Here is a 23,422-nt window from a genome sequence, read left to right as displayed (position 1 = left end):
AAAGTTCCAAAATAGTTTCTACAATCCAAAATTATTCTTACAAATACAAAAAAAAAACATTACACAAATCCAAAAGAGTTCTAACAGAATAAAAAATAGTGGCGTTAAAGTACAAAATACTTGTTACAAAACAGAAAAATTCTAACAACATCCAAAATTCTTCTCATAGAATACAAAAGAAAATAATAAAAAAAACATCCTTAAAAAACAAAAATAATTCTTACAAAACAGAAAAAAGTTCTAACTAATTCCAAATAGTTCTTAAAAACAAAAATTATTCTTACAAAACAAAATTTTTCTTCAAAAATACAAAAATACTCGACATAAACCCAAAATAGTTCTAACAGAATAAAAAATCGCTACTGCAAGATAAAAATTATTTCTTACAGAGTACAAAGAAAGTTCGAAGAAATTCCTTCATAGAACTGCATTTTAGATATGGTTCTTAAGTTTTAACATTGCCCCTTACTTTTAGCAAAATATTTGATGTATTTCAATATGTCTTCGTCTTAAATTTTATGTTTCCTCATTGTTTAAAAGGATATAGAGTTTAAAACATTTTCTTGAATGAGCCTTCTCCTTGTTTCCAGTGATGTTGTGAAAATTGGCTGCGTGGTGGCACCCTGCGGCACCCTTCATCATCATTTAACTGTTTTCTGATGTTTAAATGCCCCGATAGATATTTTTATTTGAAGAGTGGGGACATACCATTTCATTATTAGATCGTGATGCTTCACAGCATTTTACGCCAGCTTGCCACTCTGTGACTGGCCTGTGGCACCCTATGGTACCTGTTAACATTCCTAAAGCATTTTAAGACATTTTCTTGACATAAATCATACCTTAAATCCATTGCTTTGTTTTTTTTTCAACAAAATCATATTACCCCCCTCCCCTACATATTTTCAGATTTTTGATCCTAGAACTTTTAGATAGTAATATGGACTCTCTACGTCTAAACGGTTAGTAGCCCCCCCCCCTCAGATATCTATACAAGCGTTAAACATTTTGTTTGGGAACCATTATGTATGTCCGTTATCTCAAGACATAGAACCTCCGGAGAGGGCTTTACCCCTCAAAAACTTACAGAATAATAATATATTTTATTTCAGCTTATTATATTCTTTTTCAGGACGAAATAATAAGTATTTCAATCGGTAAATAAGTTGACATTATTTTTTAGATTCCCCTAATGGTTGTAGACCTTTCTTGCACCCCTAAATAAAAATACTGTTCCCTTGGCACCCTATGGTACCTTTTAACATTCTTAAAGCGTTTTCAGACACTTTCTCGATATAAATCATTATTTAAATCCATTGTTTTGTGTTTTTACAGACCAATCATATTATACCCCCACCCTAGGTATTTTTCATATTTTTTATAAAATGATGTCCAATTCCACTTCCCCTGCTTCTGGCCCCGCTTACAGCGATTTCAATTCCGATTCTGCTGTCTCGTACCCCGGTTCCAGTCCCAATTCCTTTGATTCTGGTTCTGTCAGTTCCAGTTCCACCATTTCTACCCCCCCCCCCCGTCCAACCCGTTTTCACGGCTCAGATTCCACCAATTCCGCTCCAAGCTCCATTGGTTCCAGGATTTTTTACCTGGCTTCATCCCTTGTTACTCTATGGCTAGTCATCGAAAGTAGCTAGTTTATTATTTGTGGGGGCCATTTTTACTAAGGGCATACTAGCTTTTGAGAGTATTAAGCAATTATTTTCCATATTTTAAGTTTTTTCATATTTATAATATTTTCTAGGGCTTTCGGGGCGAGGTTTTGAGAGATTTCCGAGATTATTTTCCATGCTTTAATTTTTTCATACTTTTTCTTATTTTCCCCGGGTTCAATACATCCAACGCATGAGAGAATTCAACCTCGAGAGTAAAATAGGACTCCAATAGACACTGATAAAAATTACAAAACAGAAATTACTCTTAAGAAATACAAAAAAATACTTACACAAATCCTAAATAATTCTAAGAAAATAAAAATAGTTGCTGCAAAATATAAAACACTTGTTGCAAAACACAAAAATTTTAAAAACCTCCAAAATACCTCCTACAGAATACTAAAAGTTCAAACAAAATCTAAATAGTTCTTAACAAACAAAAATAATTCTTACAAAATCCAAAACAGTTCTTAAAAACAGAAATTATTCTTACAAAATAAATAATACTTTACACAAATCCAAAATAGTTCTAACGAAAAAAAAATTGATGCAAAAAAATAAAATACTTGTTACAAAACACGAAAAATCTAACAACATCCAAAATGTTTCTTACAGAATACAAAATGTTCAAACATAATCCGAAATAATAATAGTCCGAACAGAAATAATTCTTACAAAATACAAAGAATTTTAACAAATCCAATATAGTTCTTAGAAAAGAAAAATTCTGTTACGAAATAAAAAAAATAATTTACACAAATCAAAAATAATTCTAAGAGAATAAAAAAAAGTTGCCGCAAAATACATAATACTTGATATAAAACACAAAAATTCTAACAACATCCAAATACTTCTTACAGAATGCAAAAAGTTCTAACAAAATTCAAAACAAAAAACGAAATTGTTCTTACAAAATACAAAAATACCTTACAAAAATCCAAAATACTTCTAAAGATATAAAAAATAGTTGCTTCAAAAATACAAAATACTTCTTACAAAACCCAACAATTCTAACAACATCGAAAGTAGGTTTCATGAAATACAAAAAATTCAAAAAAGTCCAAATAGTTCTGAAATAACGAAAAAAAATTTTACACAATACAAAAACTTCTATTAAAATCCAAAATAGTTGCTACAAAACAAAAATTAGTCTTACAAAATAAAAATATAAATTCAAACGTCAGAAAATGTTTAAGTGATGATGAAGAGTGCCGCAGGATGTCACTACGAAAGCGAGTGCAAGATTTATCGATTAAAAGCTGTGGTTTTCATGCAGTATTTTATTTTTGATTACGTGAGTATACTTACAGCAAATTTCTCAGCATTTATGCAGACGATTTTCGATTGAACGACTTTATAGTGGAAAATATCTCTTTCCTTCCTGTATAATGTTGATCTTAGTGCCCTAAAAATAAATTGTTTTAATAATGTTTGTAAATTTGTTTATTAATGAAACTTGTTTGTACAATAAAAGCCTTTTTAATCATCTTTTAGATTTCATTTTCCACGATGAATTTTCAATATATTTCATTGTTGCAATTGATTTTTTGTAGAAAAATTGTTGAAAATGCTTGAGGAATGATAATGTGTGTTGGAGGGTGCCACGGGCCAGACAAAGAATGGCACGGGCTAGGAATTGCCAGAAAGTAATACCGAAAAAAATTAACAAAATATGGAATTAAGTCACCTGTTTTGTGTCTCCTTGAATTTACCTGTAACAAATCACCCCTTCCCTTTAATAGATCTAGAGTTATCTATCAAAAGTTGTTGTTTTCATGCCGTATTATATTTTTTATGTCGTGGGTATACTTACGGCGAATTGCTCAGCATTACATGTAGACAATCCTCGATTGAGCGACTTTATAGTTGAAAATATCCTTTTCCTAGCTGTATAATACTGATTTCAGTGCCCTAAGAATAAAGTGTTTTAATGTGTTTATAAATTTGTTTATTAATAAAACTTGTATCTACAATAAAAAGTCTTCATCTTTTAGATTTCTTGTTCCACGATGAATCTTCAATATATTTCAATACTATGATTGGGTTACACAGTAGCGTGAATTGACATGGCGTATCACGAGGGGGTGGCTTGCGAAAACACGAAGCAATGGATTTAAAGCATGATTCATATCTAGAAAATATCTGAAAAACGCCTTAAGACTGATAATATGAACCCCAGTGATGTCACGGGGCAATATGGATGTTTGTGAAAAAAATGGATTCTTGCTTGAAATACAAAGCAGGGGAAACAGAGTGTCATATACCAAGAATAGTCATGGCTTATGGATGCTAATTCATTTCTTGTTATCTCATCCAATAGTTTCATCATTTGCTCTAAGCAATAGATCAAATAAATAATACCATCACTCTCATTTAAGTTTAAATTACTATGATGTAACATTCACTTGTGTGTCAAATGTATAACAATAAAATCCCCCTAGACCCATTTCCACTAATCGATTTTCACGCTTCCATGTGAAATATTCCCGGAGATAGCAGACACGCAATCTATAGCTTTATCGATCTAGAAAGTGTGCAGAGAATTCTCCAAGCGAGGAAACAACTTATCACGTAAAATTAATTTCTCGGATCAAAACATTAGGAATAATTTGTTAGTTCAGGTGGTTAACGCGCCGTTCCATTGGGGAAATCTTGGGTCTTACATTTGATTCCTAGAGCGGACAAAAAGCTTAGTTGACAGCGGATTATAAAGGTTTCCTGAGGAAAAAACCTTGAATAAAAATATACCTCGAAAAAAATGTCTTGAAGAAAAAATGTCCCCAAGAAAAAAACCATCTTGAGGAAAGAAAATGTCTTCAGGAAAAAGCGCCTTGAAGGCAAAAAAATGTGCCTTGAAAGAATATAAAAAGAGCCTTGAAAAAAAATGTGTTGAAGAAAACAACATGTAAAGAATTACATAAAACCCACGTGGGCGTCGTCCTCAGTTTCTACTGAGATTTCCCCACTTGACTAGCGGGCCTTGAGCTCTAATAAGTTACGCGAGATTACGTCATCCTCAGTTACAGTCGAGGGTTCGCCACTTGACTAGCAAGCTCTGAGCTCTAATAAGTCACGCAAGATTACGTCATCCTCAACATAGGTAAACAATCTCCTCTTACGTAACAAGCACCTGTATCTTGAAGACACCTTGTCAAATATTTACTAGCTTAAAAAAGTGCCGGGACCGGGATTCGAAGGGATAAGGCTCTGCTTAAAGTGTCTATGGCATCACTACTAACCTTTACCTGCTCTGTCTCGCAGTCTCCCAACAACTATCTCCATCTTAAAGACACCATTATGTAGTCAATCTAGAATTCTATCTTTTATCTCTGGAATACCATGGGAAGCTATGGAACAGTTTGTGTACATATTCCGTACTAATTACGGTCGATTTATGGTCTATGGCGAACTGCATCAGAATGTACATAATCTAGTGCAGATCCCCTGTTAATCAATTGACGATTCACGCGGAGATAACTTCCTTCCCATTTGAGCATTAAAGTCACTGCCAATTATGAGCAAGTCTCTTTTAGAATAGTTAACAAATATTTGCTCCCTGTTCTCTTTCATCAACATTACGGATTATGGTTCCTAGTACAATAGTCTTTGCAAGTAAGGATTCAATTGAGACGCATCCTATTTACTATCGGGTAATCTATTTTACTTTTTTTTAAATACCTGGCCACCAAAATCAGCAACATACATCCCCGGCATTAGATAATTTTGGACATTGAAGTTTTTCGGGGATCGAAATTAGCTAACTGTTGCCCCAACTTCATATTCATGGAAGTCCGACTCTGGTACGGAAGCACCAACTTAAATTTTACCGATTGATAATTGATTTTGATAGGAAGATGGGTCATTTAATAGATAAGAAATGATTGTACATTAACCCAATGAGGCCAATGTGGAGTTTGAGCAGCACTGAATTCTGAAACTTATTTTGAAAGTGAAACTGTTCATAAATTTAGTATTGTCAGTAAAACGCTATTGACCGAAAGTTTTTGGGGAATTTATGTGTTGACATTCCGCTCTAATTTTTGGTAATTTCTGGTCGATTTGAGTTTGTCTTCATTTATTATATAACTTCGTTTCTGCTTGTTTTCGGTGTTAGTAGTTTTGTCACGGATGTTCACTGCCAACATCTCTTAAATAAATCCTTGAATAGCTAATTAGAAACATTGAAAAGTTAAGTTTCTTAACCATTCGTAATTTGTTATGTGCGTTTAGTAAAATTATGGCCATGTATAAGGGTGGTGAACGTGGTCTGTCAGTTTCGTTTCTTTAATCCTTCAATATTGCTATTTTAGGCATCTGCCTCAAATTTGAACCATCTGTTTCAAACTTAAGATCATCTTTCTCAAATTCAAACCAACTGTAGCGTGGAATTCTGATTTTACGTTAGAGCACGGCCATACACAGAATTAATGTTCGGGAGGGATGTAATTTTCAGGTGAGAGGGGGGGGGGGGTTACACAAACAAAAACTTCCAAAAACGCATCAAAAAATGTTATATGCATTGTTTTACGTTTTCACAAGTTTGACAAACGTTTCGGGCGGAAGATTTAAACCCCTTACCACCCCCCCCCCGCCCACCTCCGGGTACGGCCTTGCGTTAGAGTCGTTTTCATTGACTGTCAGTGATGCTTTGACTAAAAACATAAAACACCACTTTCGTTTTCAATAACCTTGCATCAGTTGGAAAACGCCTCTGTCTATTTGATTCATGCTCTGTGATAACTTTCATCATGGTTGCTGAGTCAGTCGTAACCTAGTAAAGAATGAACTCTACCCCGTAGAACCAAAATTTAAAACGCGTTTTCCAAAAAAAAAAACTGTCAAATGAGGAAGTATCGTCATTTGAAGTTGGTTCAGGAATTGTAATCGTTAGAAATTATTAAACTTAAGAAAGTTAAGTAATGTAACTTTTGTCAGGTCAACCAAATAGACCCCTTTGCCGAAACTGAGATAACAGAAAGTGTTGTAATAAATATACTAAGCAGTTTGATTCATAAAAATCCGATTTTAGGAATAATTACGAAGAAGTCATTAACATTTGCACAATCAGTGCCCATACATTTGCCGTTAGACAGACTAGCCTCCAAATTTTCTGACGTTCCGTCTACCATTCGCCGAAGTCCTTCGCCTCACAGAATGCTTCTGGAGACGTCATTTTGTGGAAAAAACCCTCTGAATGATGATGACCCACTTGAAACAAGCCTAAACAGAGCTAGCCCTTTTTTACCTGCGATAGGAGGTAATACTTTTTATTTCTTTTTCAGTCACTAAATTTGGATTCACTCAAGATATTTCAGTGAGCTTCGTTCGCTAAACTCGAAACTTCGAATCTTCAAAATCTTCGAATATTTGCTAGGACAGTAGGCTACTTACGCCGATGACCATCGAAAATGGGATTCTCAATTACCACACTTCAATTAGCTAGTGTTTGGGTCTTAAAACACTTGCAAATGAGCCCTTAAAACGCTAATGATGAATAGTGGATATGATTAAACTACACAGTCGTATTTCGAAGTGAACTTTCTAAAATTCTTTCACTAGAACTTACTCTTATTAATTTTACCCTTGAACTTACTCTTCATATTGTTCCAAATTTGTTTGCAAAAATTTGACGTTTCTGGATTTTATAAATTGTTAATTTAATGATGCTTCTTGATAAACTTTGTCGCTCACGAGAGTTTCTTCTTGAACGTAATATAAGAAGAACCTTCAAAACCTAAGCAACAGCTTGCCAAAGCAAACTAAGTCGCATTTGAATTTGGAACTTTTTAAAGATAAAATGCAGTCCAGCATTAACTTCTTGTAAAAAGCTTTGGATTACATTAATCTTTTTGGTCAAAACAAGATATCTTTTAAAAGCCTTATTCAATGTTTAGAAACGATTGATAAATTCTCTTAGGCCTAATTAAACTATGAATTTTTGTTCAGTAATTTTTTCCGCTCTTCTGTTTTTTAGTAACAACATACAAAAAGTAAGTTTCACACACCAATAGTCCTGCCACTCTAAACTTTAGATGTGTTTAAAGTCTCATTATTTCAAAGGAGAAAAACTCAAGTTTCCCTAGGTAAATATCACCGTTTCCATTTTTTTTTTTTTTTAGAAAATTTGCACATTGTCGTTTTTTTGCGTAATTCCGTCTCTTCCAAAATTTATCTTACGGTTTTCATCATTTTCCTATTTTCGTTCATGTGTTTGCGTCTTTTTCAAATTTTTGGTCCCAAAATTTTTTCAATTTTAATTTTTTTATTGAGGTTTTTCCGTTTCTCGAATTTTTCGTGAACTTTAAGAATCCTTTCTCATAGACGGGAAATTTTTACTATTTTTAAATTTTGTCAAGGAAAACACAGATCTTTAATATTCGTCGTAGTTTTTTTCACCAGTTTCAACTTTTGTTCCAAAAATCCCCTTTTTTCGTTTTTTAGTGTGAAGTCTTCCCAGATAACCAATTTAGTAGAGCAAAAACACAAATTTCCAATTATTGTCGATCAAAAATACACATATAAAATTTATTTTGGTAATAAATTTATCAAAATAACCAAAAATATTAAGAAAAATATACAAATATTTAAAAAAACACACAAGCATAACAAAAATAATGTTTATCATATTTTTTTATTATTTTTGTATTGTTATATTTTTGTAGATACTTGTGCTGAAAAATTCACGCCTCATTTGTCAAAAAAAAGATATGCTAATTGCTAAGATAACTGTTGACCCAAATGACAACTTCTACAGAATAACTTGGGGTGAACCTATTGCAGTTTCAAGTGTTAGGTATCTTTAAGGTATAGTATTCGTACATTTAGAGCAAATTCTAGAAGATGTGGCTTAGTAAAAAGGCGTCTTTTTCTTGCGACCGAATGCTATATTTTCAATTACTTCCGACAACAAAATGCTAAAAAAAAACCTCTGAGTTCCCAGCACATTGCAATAGGCTGGAATTGGACAAGAGCACATTCCCAATAGTACTATATGAAGCGCGAGCACATTCTATAAGTAGTAACCGTACAATTCGTTGAAAATATACATTCAGATATACGCCTTAGGCATGGGTATGTGTGTATATTTTCGACGAATTGGGGTTACCAAGGTCATTTGCATAGAGGTACCGTTTCTATAGAAGCTATAGTAATTAGAAATATCATATGGAATTTGCTTGAAGGTATATACTTTGCGTACGTGCCCGTAACAAACAGGTTGGTTATAATCTGTTCTGCTTCAAGTTTTTTCTGGCACAATTAACTGAATTTATCTTTCATGATAAACAAGTTTTTTTTTTTAGGTTACATCCGTGTTGGAAAAACCGGTGTATCTTTTTTAGAAGCTAATTATTTTTTGTATATATTCAAGTTTAAATTAGATTCCTCAACAGTTTGGAATAGTTTATTGAACATAACACAACTGCCATTTTTTGTAAGCATTTACATAGAAAATGGATAATTCAAAGCAATTTCTGGTGAGTAAAAATTTTCTCATTATTATAATAAAAAAAAAGAAATTATCTTATCATTAAGTTAAGGAAGAAATTCTTTCCTTACACTAGAACTAAGGGATACTTATATACTTAGAAGCCTATTTTTTTTAGGAGCTTAAAACTATAAATAATTTTCCTATTGGTTTTAGGTTACTGGCGGCTTTTTTTTTTTTTTTTTATGTTTTTTTTTTAAAAAAATTACAGGCCAGTCTGCATTTACGGTGTGATTTTTATAATGATCAGTTAACCTTTTTTAGGGATGTTTTTGAAAAAAAGTGCTTAGCTCTATTGAAAAAAAAAATTTTTTAAATTACTTTAAATGTATAAAATAAAATTAATTATTTTCAAAACCAAAAATTCATTTTTTTTTCAAGGAAGTGGACAAATGCAATACCCCCCCTTCTGAAAAGAGGGCAAGATATAGCGAAGTTATATTAATGCAAGCTACAAGACCTTCAGTTATCAAATTCGCTGCCAGAACTACACAAGACCTGGACCAGCCAATGCCTGCGAATCTTTTAATGACAGGGTTCTCTGACCCCCGTGTTAGCTCCATGCCAGATGGAAGGAACTTGAAAAGTGAGTGGACTGCCTTATATGCCTCAGCTCAGCCTAGTGTAGATTGTCAGCTAAACCCCCCTTAAGTTTTTCCATGGAGTTCAAATACAGAAGTCCAATTACAATTTGTAAGTATATACATAATTTCTTTTGTTTCTATCCTTATTTTCAAAATAAGGTAAATTTTCTCAGGCACATAGCTTTTAATGAGTAGAAATTGAAATTTGTTTCTAAAAACTATTTAATTTTCTTTAATTAACCAAATTATCTGCTGTATGTATAAATTAATGCTTTTCATGAATTTCTATAACAAAAAAAAAAAAAAAAACAATAAAACTTAAATTAAAAACACTATGAGTTAAAATTAAATAAATAAAATTTAAATTTTAGAAAAAAAAAAAAATATTTGAAAAAAAACGAACTAGGAAACAATTTCTCCTATACAGTTAACGCGCCCTATTATACTGGTATTATTTCCCTAGTGCATTTGTATACATCCGCTACCTTATCAGATCTACCATCGCTTTTTAATCCTATATGAGTTCTTAGTGGGGTCTCAAGCAACTTGGACACTAAATATAAAGATGTATATATTCAATAATCACTTTACACGGGGAAAAAGTTTTGTTAATATTTTCCAAATTTGTATTTACGGTATTTTTAAGAAACTGTCTTTGTATGACCTCGTGGGTTGCCCTTTAATTTAAAAACGGATGTTTTTAAGAGAAAGTCGGTGAGGCTGTTTTATCTGAACAGTGTTATGACGTCCGATACCCCCCCCCCTAATTCGATCGTGTATCAATCCTCCTACCTCGAAGGAAGCCCCCGGTTGCCAAGGGTCCTCCCCGGGAGAGGGGGAGGGGAGGGAGGGTTCTAAAAAAGGACCATCCAACATTTTAATTGCACTTTAATTGTTGATATGTATGGAGAAAAAAGTTCGTCTCTCTCTTACAAACATTTATTTACCCCAGTTCAACTTCAAACAAATCCGTTGGAAAAAGACACAGGAAAATACGGATTATTGAGAAGGTAGCATCATCAAACAGTGACATATTGGGTTTATACTTTTAAAAAATACAAAGTTCAATATTCGAAACTAGCTTCAGCAGGAGCTTAGGATAGTAATGGTGACAATTGAGATATAAGGAGCAATTGCCCCATATTTTTTAAAAAATACCTTTTTGTGGCATTTATAATTTAAAAAAATTCAATATTCGAATTTATTTAGGCCAGGTCAAACAAATCCGTAGTGGGGACAATTGCCCCCTATTTTTGAAAAAAAAAAATACCTTTTTGTGACATTTATACTTTTAAAAAATACAAAGTTCAATATTCGAAGCTATCTTCAGCAGGAGCTTAGGATAGTAGTGGTGACAATTGAGATATAAGGGGCAATTGCCCCCTATTTTTGAAAAAAAAAAAATACCTTTTTTTTTAAATTATAATTTTTAAAAATAAAAATTTAAATATTCGACGCTTGATTAATCAGTTGCTTTTGTTTTTTTTTCTTAAAATTTATAAGTACGGAGAATTTTCCCCCTATTTAAAAAAAAAAAAAAAAAAAAAAAAATTTTTTTTGCATTTAAAATTTAAAAAAAAAAAAATTTAAATATTCAAAGCTATCTTCAGCAGGAGCTTAGGATAGTAGCGATGACAATTGAGATATAAGGGGCAACTGCCCCCTATTTTTGAAAAAAAAAAAAAAAAAAATACCTTTTTGTGGCATTTTAACTTTAAAAAATAAAAAAGTTAAATATTAGCAGCACTAGTAATCATTATAGGTTTAGAGGATTGAGTTAAAGAGATTGTTAAGGATTAAGTGCCCCCAAATTTTTGAATAAATGTATGTTCGTTTCATTTATGCTTTTAAAAGATAAAATCTAAGATGATAGATCAACCAGTAGAGTATTAACGTATTGTGGGCCAATCAGATTTAATTGTAAAGTGCCACCTCTTATTGAAAAATACCTTTTTATTGCATTTCTACTTTAAAAAAATACAATATACGAATTTATTTAGGACAGGTCAAACAAATCAGTTGACACAAGAAACATGAAAATACGGATTATTGAAAAAGTAGCTGCACCACCAACCCCCGACATATGGGATTCGTGTCCATTAACTGAAGCCGAGGAGCAATTGTTCCTACAGCATACAGCTTTATTTTAACAATTTTTAAATCTCATTTAAACTTATAATGAATAGGCTCAAACCCGCGACTTTCAATAATATTTTTCATTTTTGTTTAAAAAAAAAAAAATTTTTGAATAAAAACATTAATTTTTTATAACAATAAGTCTACATTTTACCGACTAAAAAAAAAAAAATATATATATTTTTTAGAATGTTCAGTTGACGTTGTGAAAGACATACGGCAATGTAACTTTTTTTTTCTTCTTCTTTTAATTGTTCAGGTGGTGGTGGTGGTGTTAGTGGGACAATGACTATGAGAAATTGACAAAGTTTATTAACTATAAAAAATTTACATAAAAAAAATTAAACTTTTTTTTCTACAGATTAAAAATATAGCACCACCACCAACGACACCATGGAGTGATGAGGCAACTATATTTACAGGACCAATTCTGACACCGCCAGCAGAGGTCAGGGATGAAGCTACACTGGTCTTAGAGAATATGGAGTGGGACAGTGGTTTCCTTAACGACGTTTTTGGGGAAATGGCCAGCCTGGATGACTTAAGCTGTGATATTAACATGCTTGAGGATCCGGGGTGGACAGATAGTTTCATGCGTGAATATTTAGATGATGATGTTACAAGTAAATCTGAACCGGGTCCTCATAACGAAATTGCATCAGAGGACAATACAGGCTGGCTCTACCAATTGTCCCCAAACACCTTGGAATATGTGCTAGGGGACCTCATGCCACCTCCCTCCAATATGATTGAACAGACTGGGAGTGGTGTTATTGACAATTCTCTGTCACCCGCCACCACTCCACTTAATGCTATAGATAGAAGTAGTAGTAATACAACAGCAACAGTACCCCCTCTTCCGGATTTTTTCTCTCCAACTCTGCCTTGCATCACACATTGGTCTACAGCGACAAATTCGGTGACCCTTTCAACTCTCTAGTGTCGGGGGATATAATAAAAGATCCCCTGGCCATTACACATTCATATACTGATAAGATTCGAGCCATTCTTGAACAACAAATGGGGGAGTGGGGAGTGGGGGTCAGTTTAAAAGCATCAATAACACTAAAAATATTTTTTTTAATGAAAGTGCGGGTGAGATGTATTCGAAATACTTGCATACAGAGATGTTGGCAATACACCCGCATTTATAAAATTATGGGGAGGTTTTTCTAAATTGGGCCAATAGTATTCAAAGTAAGTGGGAAAATTATAACGGCGGGGGTAGTGGATATGTTTTTTTAGTTATATAAATTTTAACTTTTAACATTCGTTTGTTTAAAAAGTTTATTATAGTAATTCGTGGTCATGGGGAGAGGGCAGTTTAATCAAATTATAACTCAGAGATGTAGGAGTGTAGAGGAATACAGCTAATATGTTTCGATACGAGGCTGCAGTGTTTCGAGTAGGCATTTTTAATAGCATCATACAGACCATTGCGCGAAGATATATCTAAGAAAAACTGGGACAAAATGACAGTTACGGCTAGGGAGGGTTCACAGGCCCTCAAAGTGAATTTTCATAGTTTAAATGGTCCATTCCCCGTGAAACTAAAAGAAATAGCTATTTTTGAGCGGGCTAATGCACATTTAAAGATTGGTGTCATGGTGTTACAGTATGAACCAGAATTTGAAGAGGGTCAGTGTTCCAATAAAAAGGTTGTATGAGGTCCACTCCTAACTCCTTAAAATGAATCAGCAAAACACTGGATGTGGCTTCTATACGCACCATCTAAAGACACCAATTGAAGGGGCTATTTCAATCGAATTACGGAGATTCGTAGTGGTTCTGGGGAGGGTAAAAAGGGGCGTGGGGGTGCATGCTATTACTGTCCAACATGCCTCTCAAGATTTCGCTCTGATTTAAAGTTAAAGCATCACATGAAACACTGTAAACGTCATGAGTACCAGGCTGTGGAGACGGTAAGCGGAGATAGAGCGATCTTACTTTTTAAATAATTTCAAAATACGCTCCTGCAGAGCAATAAGATCTCTTTGGACTGCGAGCCTAAGCTGACAGACGTGTGCGATCCGTCAAAATCAAATCATGTTAAAATACATTAAGCCATAGGGAACTCTTACGCGCACGCGCACCAAGATTCCAATAATACCATGCACGTGCTGGAGGTAGTTGAGATGTTGAGTGACGGTGAAGACTGCATGCGCTCGGCATTGGTCAGTCTAGTCAAAACAGCGAACGGTGCAATTTCGCGCCTTCGTTATACAAACTATCCTATGGTCCTATCACCAGATGACATAGTGGCCATTAAAAATCTTAAACTGTGTTGGGTTTGCAAGGGGAAATTTGATGAGGGTGCTGGGGCTGGGGGGAGGAGGAAGGTGATCGACCAGGTTCAATTGTGGCAGGAAATTATATCGGGGGGGAGTAACTTTAGGGGGGTAGCCCATCAGTCATGCAATTTAAACGCTATACAACAATATTTCGTACCTGTTTTTATACACAATTCCAATTACGACTTAAAGTTTGATCTTCCGGTGTTGGCCCGCACTGCCAAGGGTGGAGTTGTAATTGACGCATGAATAGATGGTTCTTTTTCATATAATATCATACCCAAATCATCGGAGAAGCTACTGCTGCTAGAATTCATGTGGAAAACAGTTGACAAGGGTAACACGTACCTGAATAAAATCTGTTTTTTAGACTCTTTCAGATTCTTCCCCAAATCTTTAAGTCAATTGATTCAGGTGCAGAAAAGTGACAATTTTGATAGCTTCCCCCTCCTCAAACAGCGCTTCCCCGATGATGAAATATATGATTTATTAACGTGTAAGGGTATATATTCATATGATTATTACAACTCTGGCTCGAGGTCTAATGAGGTGTCACTACCGCCCATTGAAGCTTTTTACAATTCTTATACTGAGAGTGAGTGCACCACTAGCGACTACGAATGTGCTAAGAGGGTTTGGGCAAAGGGCGGATGTAAAAATGGGTGGGATTATTGTAAACTTTACTTGGCCAGTGACGTACTCACTCTTCTGGATATTGTGTGCAAAAATACGGATAAAATCTATGAGGAATTTGGGTTGGATTTAGGTTAATATATTTCCACTCCCCTTTTGGTGTTGGACTTTATAATTAAAATAAGCAAATAATAATTTGGTATTATAACTTTTGTGGATCTGAATGTTTTTTTAGAGTTTAAATTGTGGGGTGGGTATGTTTTTCACGGGGATCGTATCATGAAAACTGATCCGAGTGGACAGCACACCGATGAAAAGTCGGACGCAGTTTTTTTGGATATGAAGTCTCTTTACCCATCGGCAATGTCTCACTACTGTTTGCCGTGTGGCACTTATAAATGGCTTGACAATCCCTGTTCTTCGAATGTCCCCGACCTTGCCAGTGTTGAGGAGAATGGGGCACAGGGATGGTTTTTTGAAATTGATGGTGAAATACCCATGGAAATCCATGACTCGGTAAATGACTTTGTTTTTCCGTACATAAATAGACCGGTGGGTAGGGAATCTATGAGTCACTAAAATTTGTCTTTAGTAGAGTACGTGAGTAAGCACTGGGTACCTTCAAAACAAAAAATAATTGACGACCTCAACCCGAAACAGAATATCGCTGTTCATCACGTGCAATTGAAATGGATGGTGTCCAATGGTTTCAAGGTCACAAAGATTCATAGAGCCCTCCAATTTGATCAAAAGTCTTACATGAAAACTTTATTGACACCTTTGTCAGTAAGCGTTCACAAGCGAAAACGAAGGTTGAAAAAGAAGTCTTTAAACTCATTTTAAACTCAGCTTTCGGTAAAATATGCGAGAGCGTACGACACAGAAGTCGATGTGACATTGTAACCAACCCCAAAGATTGTGGTCAAATCATTGCGGATCCAAACTTCACATCGTTCACAATCATAGACTCTAATATGGTGCTCCTACATCGCAAGAAAAGAAACATTGTATTAAATAAAAATATTGCAGGCGGAAGTGCAATATTTGAAATATCCAAGAAACCCATGTTGTCATTTTATTATAATGTATTCAAGGTACAATGGCCGATTGAGGGACAAGTTCAAGTGTACTACGGGGACACTGATTCACTCCTGTTCAAAGTTAAAACTGAAAGTCTATTGAATGATTTGGAAATGGCGAGTACATCAGCTCACGAATGGACTACACCAACTGGAATGAATCCCTCTACCCAGAGCTAGTGAAACGCCAGGCCCCAAATCAATTGTTAATGTTAAATTCTGAAACGGGTAGCGATCAGATATCCAGTGGTGTGTTTCCGGGACCGAAGGTATACTGTGTGGAAACGCACGGCAAGGATATCAAACAAGTTTGCAAGGGGGTACCTACACACTTTGTAAAAAACAATTTCGACTTGAGTGTGTATAGAAACTGTGTGGAACGTAGTCTAGTGCCAAGGGCAAAAGTCATGGCGATTTGCTCTTTACAATTTAAAAACTACACAGTTAGAGTTGAGAAAAACGCCATGTCTGCCATATCGGACAAAGTATATGTACTTGTGGTTGGTGTGAAGTTATTGCCACACGTTAATTATTTAATTTAAGACCTATTTTAATTTACAGAGTACATAAAAAAAAAAGGTCAAAAAAAATTAACTTAATTTCACTAAAAAAAAAAAAGTATATTTTGTGTGGGAGGGATTTTTTTTGGGTCCTTAGGTTTTTTTTTAATTCTTTTTTTTTTCTATCACAATCAATTTTAAAGATGGATGTATGTGTGTGTGTGTGTGTGTGTGTGTGTGCTTGCAAGGCATATCAATTTACCGTATTTAATGCCGGCCCCGGCGCCCGGCGCTTCCCGGCCCCCCCCCGGCCGCCGCAGGGCCCGCCCCCCGGAGGGAGGGGGGGGACCCCAAAATTTAAAATGTTGTAAATAAAAGTGTAATATTTCAAGTGCGCATTATTCCAATAAATGTTGTATTTTTTTATAAATAAATAAAAAAAAAAAAAAAAAAAGTGTATTTATTTAAGTATTTTTTTTTGTAGTGGTTATGTAAATGCTTTATTTTTTTATTATAAATAAATTAAAAAAAAAGTGTATTTTTTTTATTCATGTTTAATGTGCCTTTTTCAATGTAGTATTTTTTTTTAAAGTATTGTCACCTTTTTTTATGTATATAATAAAATAAAATATTATTATTTATTCTTCTTCTTCTTCTCGTTATTATTCTTGAAGGGTGTAGTAGTAGTAATAGGGAAATTATTTAGTCATTAGACAGCCTTAGTCTACAGTTAGTTGTCCAGGTGAACTGTTGAAGGGAACATGTATCAATTTAAAACACCATTCAGATCGTTTCTGTGTGGACCGTCAATGTCGGGCAAAACAACACTCTTAACTAAAATAATTAAAAATTGCTATAAAATGTTTGTGGAAAAGCCGAAAAAAATCTACTATTGCTATAGTATTTGGCAGGAGTCATATGATAATATAAAAGCATTTGCTGCCACGACGGTGTTGGTGCAGATACAATTCATACAGGGACTTGACGTTTTCCGCATTATTGAACCAAAATATTGTTTGATCATTGACGACCTTACTGATCCTATTGAAGATTAGTGCCATGAAACGGTGTAGCCGTTTGCTAATTATTCTCATCGCAAAATGAGATACATCAATTTAGTTCTACGAGATCTTTCTCTCAAAAGTAAATGTATATAAAAATTTGCTTTTAATTGCACCGACTATATCATCTATAGAGTAGTTCGTAATTGCAGCTCCCTAATAACCCTTAATAAACAAATCTATCCAGGGGCCCCCAAATATCTACTCTTAGCATACAATCAGGCAACTAATAAAACCTACGTCTACATCCTATTGGATCTTAATCAAAATACACCCGAGGATCTGAGTGTAGTCAAAGATATTTTTGACAATGAAATTACAGTATATCTCCCCGGGAACACTAAAAAGACCTATTAGTTGCTATCATGACACTGAAGAAACTACATGAAAATAGACATTTGTTTTCAGTTCTAAGCACTTCAAAACCTCCGCTTAGGAAAACAATACTCAAACACAGTATTGACAACGATTTCATTAATATAATATCCGAACTTTTTTTAAATTTGATCGAAAGTAATGTTCAAATTCCATAAGTAGTTAAGCAACAGGCAAAGCAGCATCACTCCAGTGTACGTACATTGCCCTCTAAAAAGAAAGTAAAGAATTTTAAAAGGAAACGACTTCTTCAGGCGGGCGGTAGCTTTTTCACACTTTTACTACCAATAATTGCAGGACTTGTAAACAGTTTTGTCTAAAGAGAAAGAATGGCAAAACCCTATTAATTGACTCCAATAGAACTCACTCTCTCGCCCGTCGAACCCTTTGAGAACAATCTGAGTAAATTCCTTGACAATGAGAATATTGAGGATGATAAAAAACTGCTTTTACTTCAAGATGCACTTCGCCGAGTGGACAAACACAAGTCCTATCGGTCGAAGCCCACTGCTGCTGCTGATCCCAAAAAAGAATCATCTCCTCAGCATTCTGCTGGTGCTGAGAGACAATTAACGAAGGAGTATTTGTATTCGTTTTTTATTAATTTTTTAATAAAAAGCCCCAAAACTAATGTTTAACAAAGAAAACGACTCCTAGCCTATCTCTTATAAAGTTATCACAGTCAAGTTGATATCACTGGAGCATGGATTATAATTCAAGGCAAGAGCTATAATATACTTGATTTAATCTATGATATGGTTACAAATCGTAAAGGACTATTATCATTTGACACGCATATATACAAATTTCTAAATACATTAAACTTCCCCAAAAGTCTTATTGGCAATAGACAAATTCCAAAAAAATTAAATGAACATGCATCATCAACAACATTGACTCAATTAAAAAATGAACTTGAAGAAGAATATTTTAAATCAATTTGGGAAAATACTCGCCCACCGATCATAGCTAGACAAAAAGGAAGACTCATCAAGTCATCATCATAATCATTATCAACGGCCAGTATACACAAGGGTAGCGGTCGTTACACAACGTGTTTACATTCAAAATGGTTGAAGTTCTGAAAGGTGTTTATGAAAATATTGGTGAGGTGGGGAGTTTAAGTTCCCCCACAACTCTTTCCAAAGTCACTGGTGTTCGCACTAAAAATGTACAAGACTATCTACAAAATGAATCACGTTACACTCTGCATAGAAATCATAGACTTCGTGCCAATCAATATCGAAAAACTAAAGCCTTTTACCCATTGCATATAATGCAAGTAGATATCTTGACTCTAGATGAGCTTCAACGGCGTCACAATACACCGTACAAGTACATTCTACTTGCAATCAGTGTTTATAGTCTTTATGCATATGCAATTCCATTGCGATCAAAGAGAGGTGTTGAAGTTGCTCAGGCCATTGAAAGTATTCTCCAACAGGATTCATATAAAAAAATTCAAACGGATCGCGGTAGTGAATTTGTTAATCCTCATGTTGCAAAATTACTAGAAAAATATAGTACACTGCTCTATCATCGTCACAGTCCTATAAAGGCTGCATTGGCCGAATGATTGATAAGAACTATTCGACTTTTAATTTCAAGATATTGTACATTGAAAAATACACCGGGTTTTATTCGTTATCGTTGTAAAATAATGTTGATTTATAATCAACGACCTCACCGATAGGCATCCAATTCCTTAACAATGGTGGTTAATTTTCTGATTCCTAATTCACTTGACAAATCTATTAATCAGTAATCAAATTACTAGTCAACGGTTCCAAAGACTGAAAGATAATTACCTTTCGTTTAAACTGTTCGAATTAATAGAACAACTAATGTTTTTGAAAAGGGGAATTACTTGTGGTCCATATAACTTTTTAAAGTGGCAAAAATCCTTGACACTAAACCAATAACTTATCGCCTGCGTGATACCAAAGATGAGGAGATTCTCGGTGGGTTTTATGACTATGAATTACAAAAAGTTAAAAATGCCAGAGAAATCTATCAAATTGAAAAGATATTAAAGACACGTACTCGCGGGGTTAAGAAACAGTTACTTGTTCCGTGGCTAGGACACAACTCTGATTTTGATTCTTGGATCGGTGTTGAAGATATTGACAATGCCCCATGATTGCTTTGTAACTTTCATGTCCAACGTTTCCGATCCTCTCTACAATGACTTGAATATGACAAGTCATTTTTGGACAAAACTCTCCCCCGCCATCAAATTTGACGGTGCATATGAAGTGACTCTTGTCGAATGTATTCTCAAAAATACCTATGAAATCCTGAGGAAGGATCGTAAATATGAAATAAAAATACGACCGTTTGAATTCGGTGATGAAGGTGCAATGGCAACTTTTGACTCTAATCAGTACCCTATTGCTAACATCCCCTACAGTGAATACAATAACATGCATGAACTGTGTAGAGTTATCAACAAAAAAATTGCAAGTCGAAAAAAAAGTGGTTTCTCTTTCAATTACTCGACGGAACAAAGGAAAATTTATGTTACCAATCCATTTGAGAATGAAAGAATTTTCCTCAATGAGAATTTACGTGAGTTTCTTGGTTTAAAAAACCGTATTATTAAGACAGAAAATTTCAGTGGTATTGACCTTGTTATCTATGCAGACTCTGCACCCAGCTTCTCCACAGACACTTGTATATTTCTCTACGCTTCATTTGTGGAAACATCTCGGGATGGTACTTCAAATGTTCCCCTTCTACGAGTTCTTGAACGAAAAACCAATCAAGAACATGTTCACCACTACAATATAAAGCATCTTCAGTATATTCCCGTAAACACTTCCTATTTGGAACTCTGTAAGTTAACCCTAAGAACTGAATTAGGTGATCCAATAGCAATTTCAAAAGGCTTAGCAGTGATTACATGTCATTTTCGACCCATTGTCAACGACAACGACGGTACAATAACCTAAGCAATGAACAATAGAAGAACTCCATTTGTCTGTCCCGATATTGACTGTTATGTTGGTGCTTTGAGTCCACGTCAAATAGGCAATGGATTGGACTACTACAAGGGGCGTACTACAATGTCTGGTTATGGTCTTCGTAGCTGGGTTTCTAGGCTATCTCGTTCTGCACTACCCCTTTCCCAAAACTATCTTGTACCTGCTGCATCAAGTTTTGCTGTCTCCACACTACAGGACTGGGGGTCGGGCACGAATTTCAAGGAGAGTGTTAAGGAAAATATTAGATCTTCAGCAAGAGCCGTTGGTGAACAATTAAAATCTCGACAAAATGGGTAGGGATTGTAAAGGATGCGTTCGCGTCATTCACTCATCAGTCTCCACCCAGGCAGGAAGCAAAGGACATCAACAAGGACTTTGAGAAATAAAACAACGAAGTCCAATAAGCAACAGAAGAAGAAGAAAAACAAAAAGATTCTTAGATCAAAGAAGGATTTCTTTTCTTAAGATGGATTATCTACCCCCAAAAAAATCATATAAATCAATCAGTTCCTCATTGAATTAGTTCAATGCCGAAAATGTTTACCTTAGTGTCAAGTTTGGCTGCTCTGAACAAATTTACCCTCAACAGCTCTTTTCAGAACATGTACACTTTCAATTGTTCTCCAATGAAGATTATTTAATTGATTTTTCATCAAAATTTATTGATTCAAATGTCATGGCGAAAAAAATGTCGGATAATACAACTCCAAATTCCGGTGATGGTCTCTCCAATGATAACTGTATTCTGAACAATCTATTCAAACAAAGTAATGTATTTATTAATGGAACATTGGTGAGCACTAGCAATAATTTATCAAACTATGTAAGCTACATACAATTTATGATGATGACGCCAATGACGTACAAGGAGATGAGACGGCAATCATTGGGCTATGAATATCGATAAGGTGTTGATACTGACGGTGAGTTGACTACATCAGGGACCCAGTAGGAACATCTGGTGTGAAAACTAAATCCTGAGATAGTCAATATATCCCTCGTATTACCCCCTAAAGTCAATACAATCATATGGCTAAATCGTACTCCATCAAACTTTATTATGAGACAAACACTTACTGCAGCACCCGATGCAAATTTTATTATCACATCGGAAATTCTCCATGCCTAAAAACAACAGGTCATCGGCTCCATTGGAATGACATTGAAAAAGCTAAGAGCCAATGGCAATAACATTAAACTTCTTGTCCCCCATACAATCACCAATCAACATCACATAGCCACCGGCTCTCGTAGCTACAGTGATTAATCATTTATCAATGGAGAAATCCCGTCAAAATTGGCTTTGGCCTTTGTCAAGAGTGGGAGTGCCGTTGGATTCAGGACTGAATCCCCCCACGATTTTAATTTTTTCGGTCTATCTAGCCTTGTGTTTAAAGTGAATGGCAGTCCAATGTACACTCGCTCATTTGACAAAAATTCCATATAACTTTATACGAGTTGACCATGCAATCCCTAGATCACGATTCTCAACTATTTGAAAATGGAATAACCAATTCAATGTTTTCAAGAAATCATGGGGTTATTTTTTTGGATTTGTCAGGGACCCAGGATATGACCATAGTACGAACAGGGAATGTACGTTTAGAGTGTACATTTGCCAATGCTCTGACTGAGAGTATCACGCTAATATCACTGAGTCAATTTGAAACCTATTGGGAAATCACACCCGATGGCAGTGTTCTACTAGACCTAGCACCATGAACACAAACGAAACAATCAAAGTATTTAGTATGGATCCATACATGTCCCAGTACAAGTCCTATTGCATACCATCCGACTTCATTGAAAAAATTCCAAGTGTTAACAATACCCTGATCATTGTTAATAACAGTCCGTCGACTTTGAAGACCGGTCATTGGCTAAGCATCTTCCAGACTGCGAAGAATATTGAATTTTTCGATCCTCTTGGTCTATCGTATGAACCCTACACACCAATCATCATCAAATTTATTGAAAGCAGTGGGACAACCGTTATTCAACATCAACAACGAGTACAGGATTTAATGACTAAGACATGTGGCTGTCATGCACTACTCTTTTTCATGTTCAGATGTCGTGGCTACACCTACAAGCAGTTTCTCAACATCTACGTTGACTTATCTAAATTGAACGAATTTATTGTGGAGAATATATTTACATGTGTATTTAATATCTATTTTAGTGTCCTAAGAATAAAATTTTATAAAGATTTATGTTAAATTTTTTATTAATACAAAAAAATTATATACATTATAAAAACGACTTTTCTACTCTTTAGATTTTATCTACTACTAGGTATTTGTCGACAACAACTATTGCAGGTAGATTATCTGAATTCACAGTGTACTGATCCTGATTTAGTGCAATGTCAGGGTCACATTTTCTACAGTAGAGTGTAACTTTACTCTTGTCATATATCTTTGTATAGTCAATGATACTATTCTTATTCATTCTATAGAATTAACATGTTTCAATTTGTCTATTTGAAGCAATTTCACAAACAGTGTCCTCAAGTGTGGAATCACATTCCGTCAAAGCCAAATAAAAATCAGTGGGCTGATTATCATAAAACCCAGTGTCTTCACAACGATGACGTAGAAACAATATTCTTTCGTTGTTCCAG

The 23,422-nt window shown here is 34.8% G+C and overlaps 1 protein-coding gene across 2 annotated transcripts in view; it reads left to right on the top strand.

Annotated features, from left to right (window-relative positions):
- LOC148950369 (uncharacterized) overlaps window positions 1–23,422 on the top strand; it is a 115,057-nt gene that overhangs the window by 72,262 nt on the left and 19,373 nt on the right. For both annotated transcript variants that reach the window (XM_089092353.1, XM_089092352.1), the window contains exon 3: window positions 6,700–6,927. In XM_089092353.1, the coding sequence (XP_088948479.1) occupies window positions 6,700–6,927 (228 nt within the window). The remainder of the gene's footprint in view (window positions 1–6,699; window positions 6,928–23,422) is intronic.

Source organism: Artemia sp. Qi Xiang Cuo, chromosome 7 (assembly GCF_049724085.1).
Source record: "Artemia sp. Qi Xiang Cuo chromosome 7, ASM4972408v1, whole genome shotgun sequence".
Taxonomy (NCBI): Eukaryota; Metazoa; Arthropoda; class Branchiopoda; order Anostraca; family Artemiidae; genus Artemia; species Artemia sp. Qi Xiang Cuo.
Note: the sequence above shows the minus strand (reverse complement) of the source record. Positions and strands in the feature narration are given on the sequence as shown.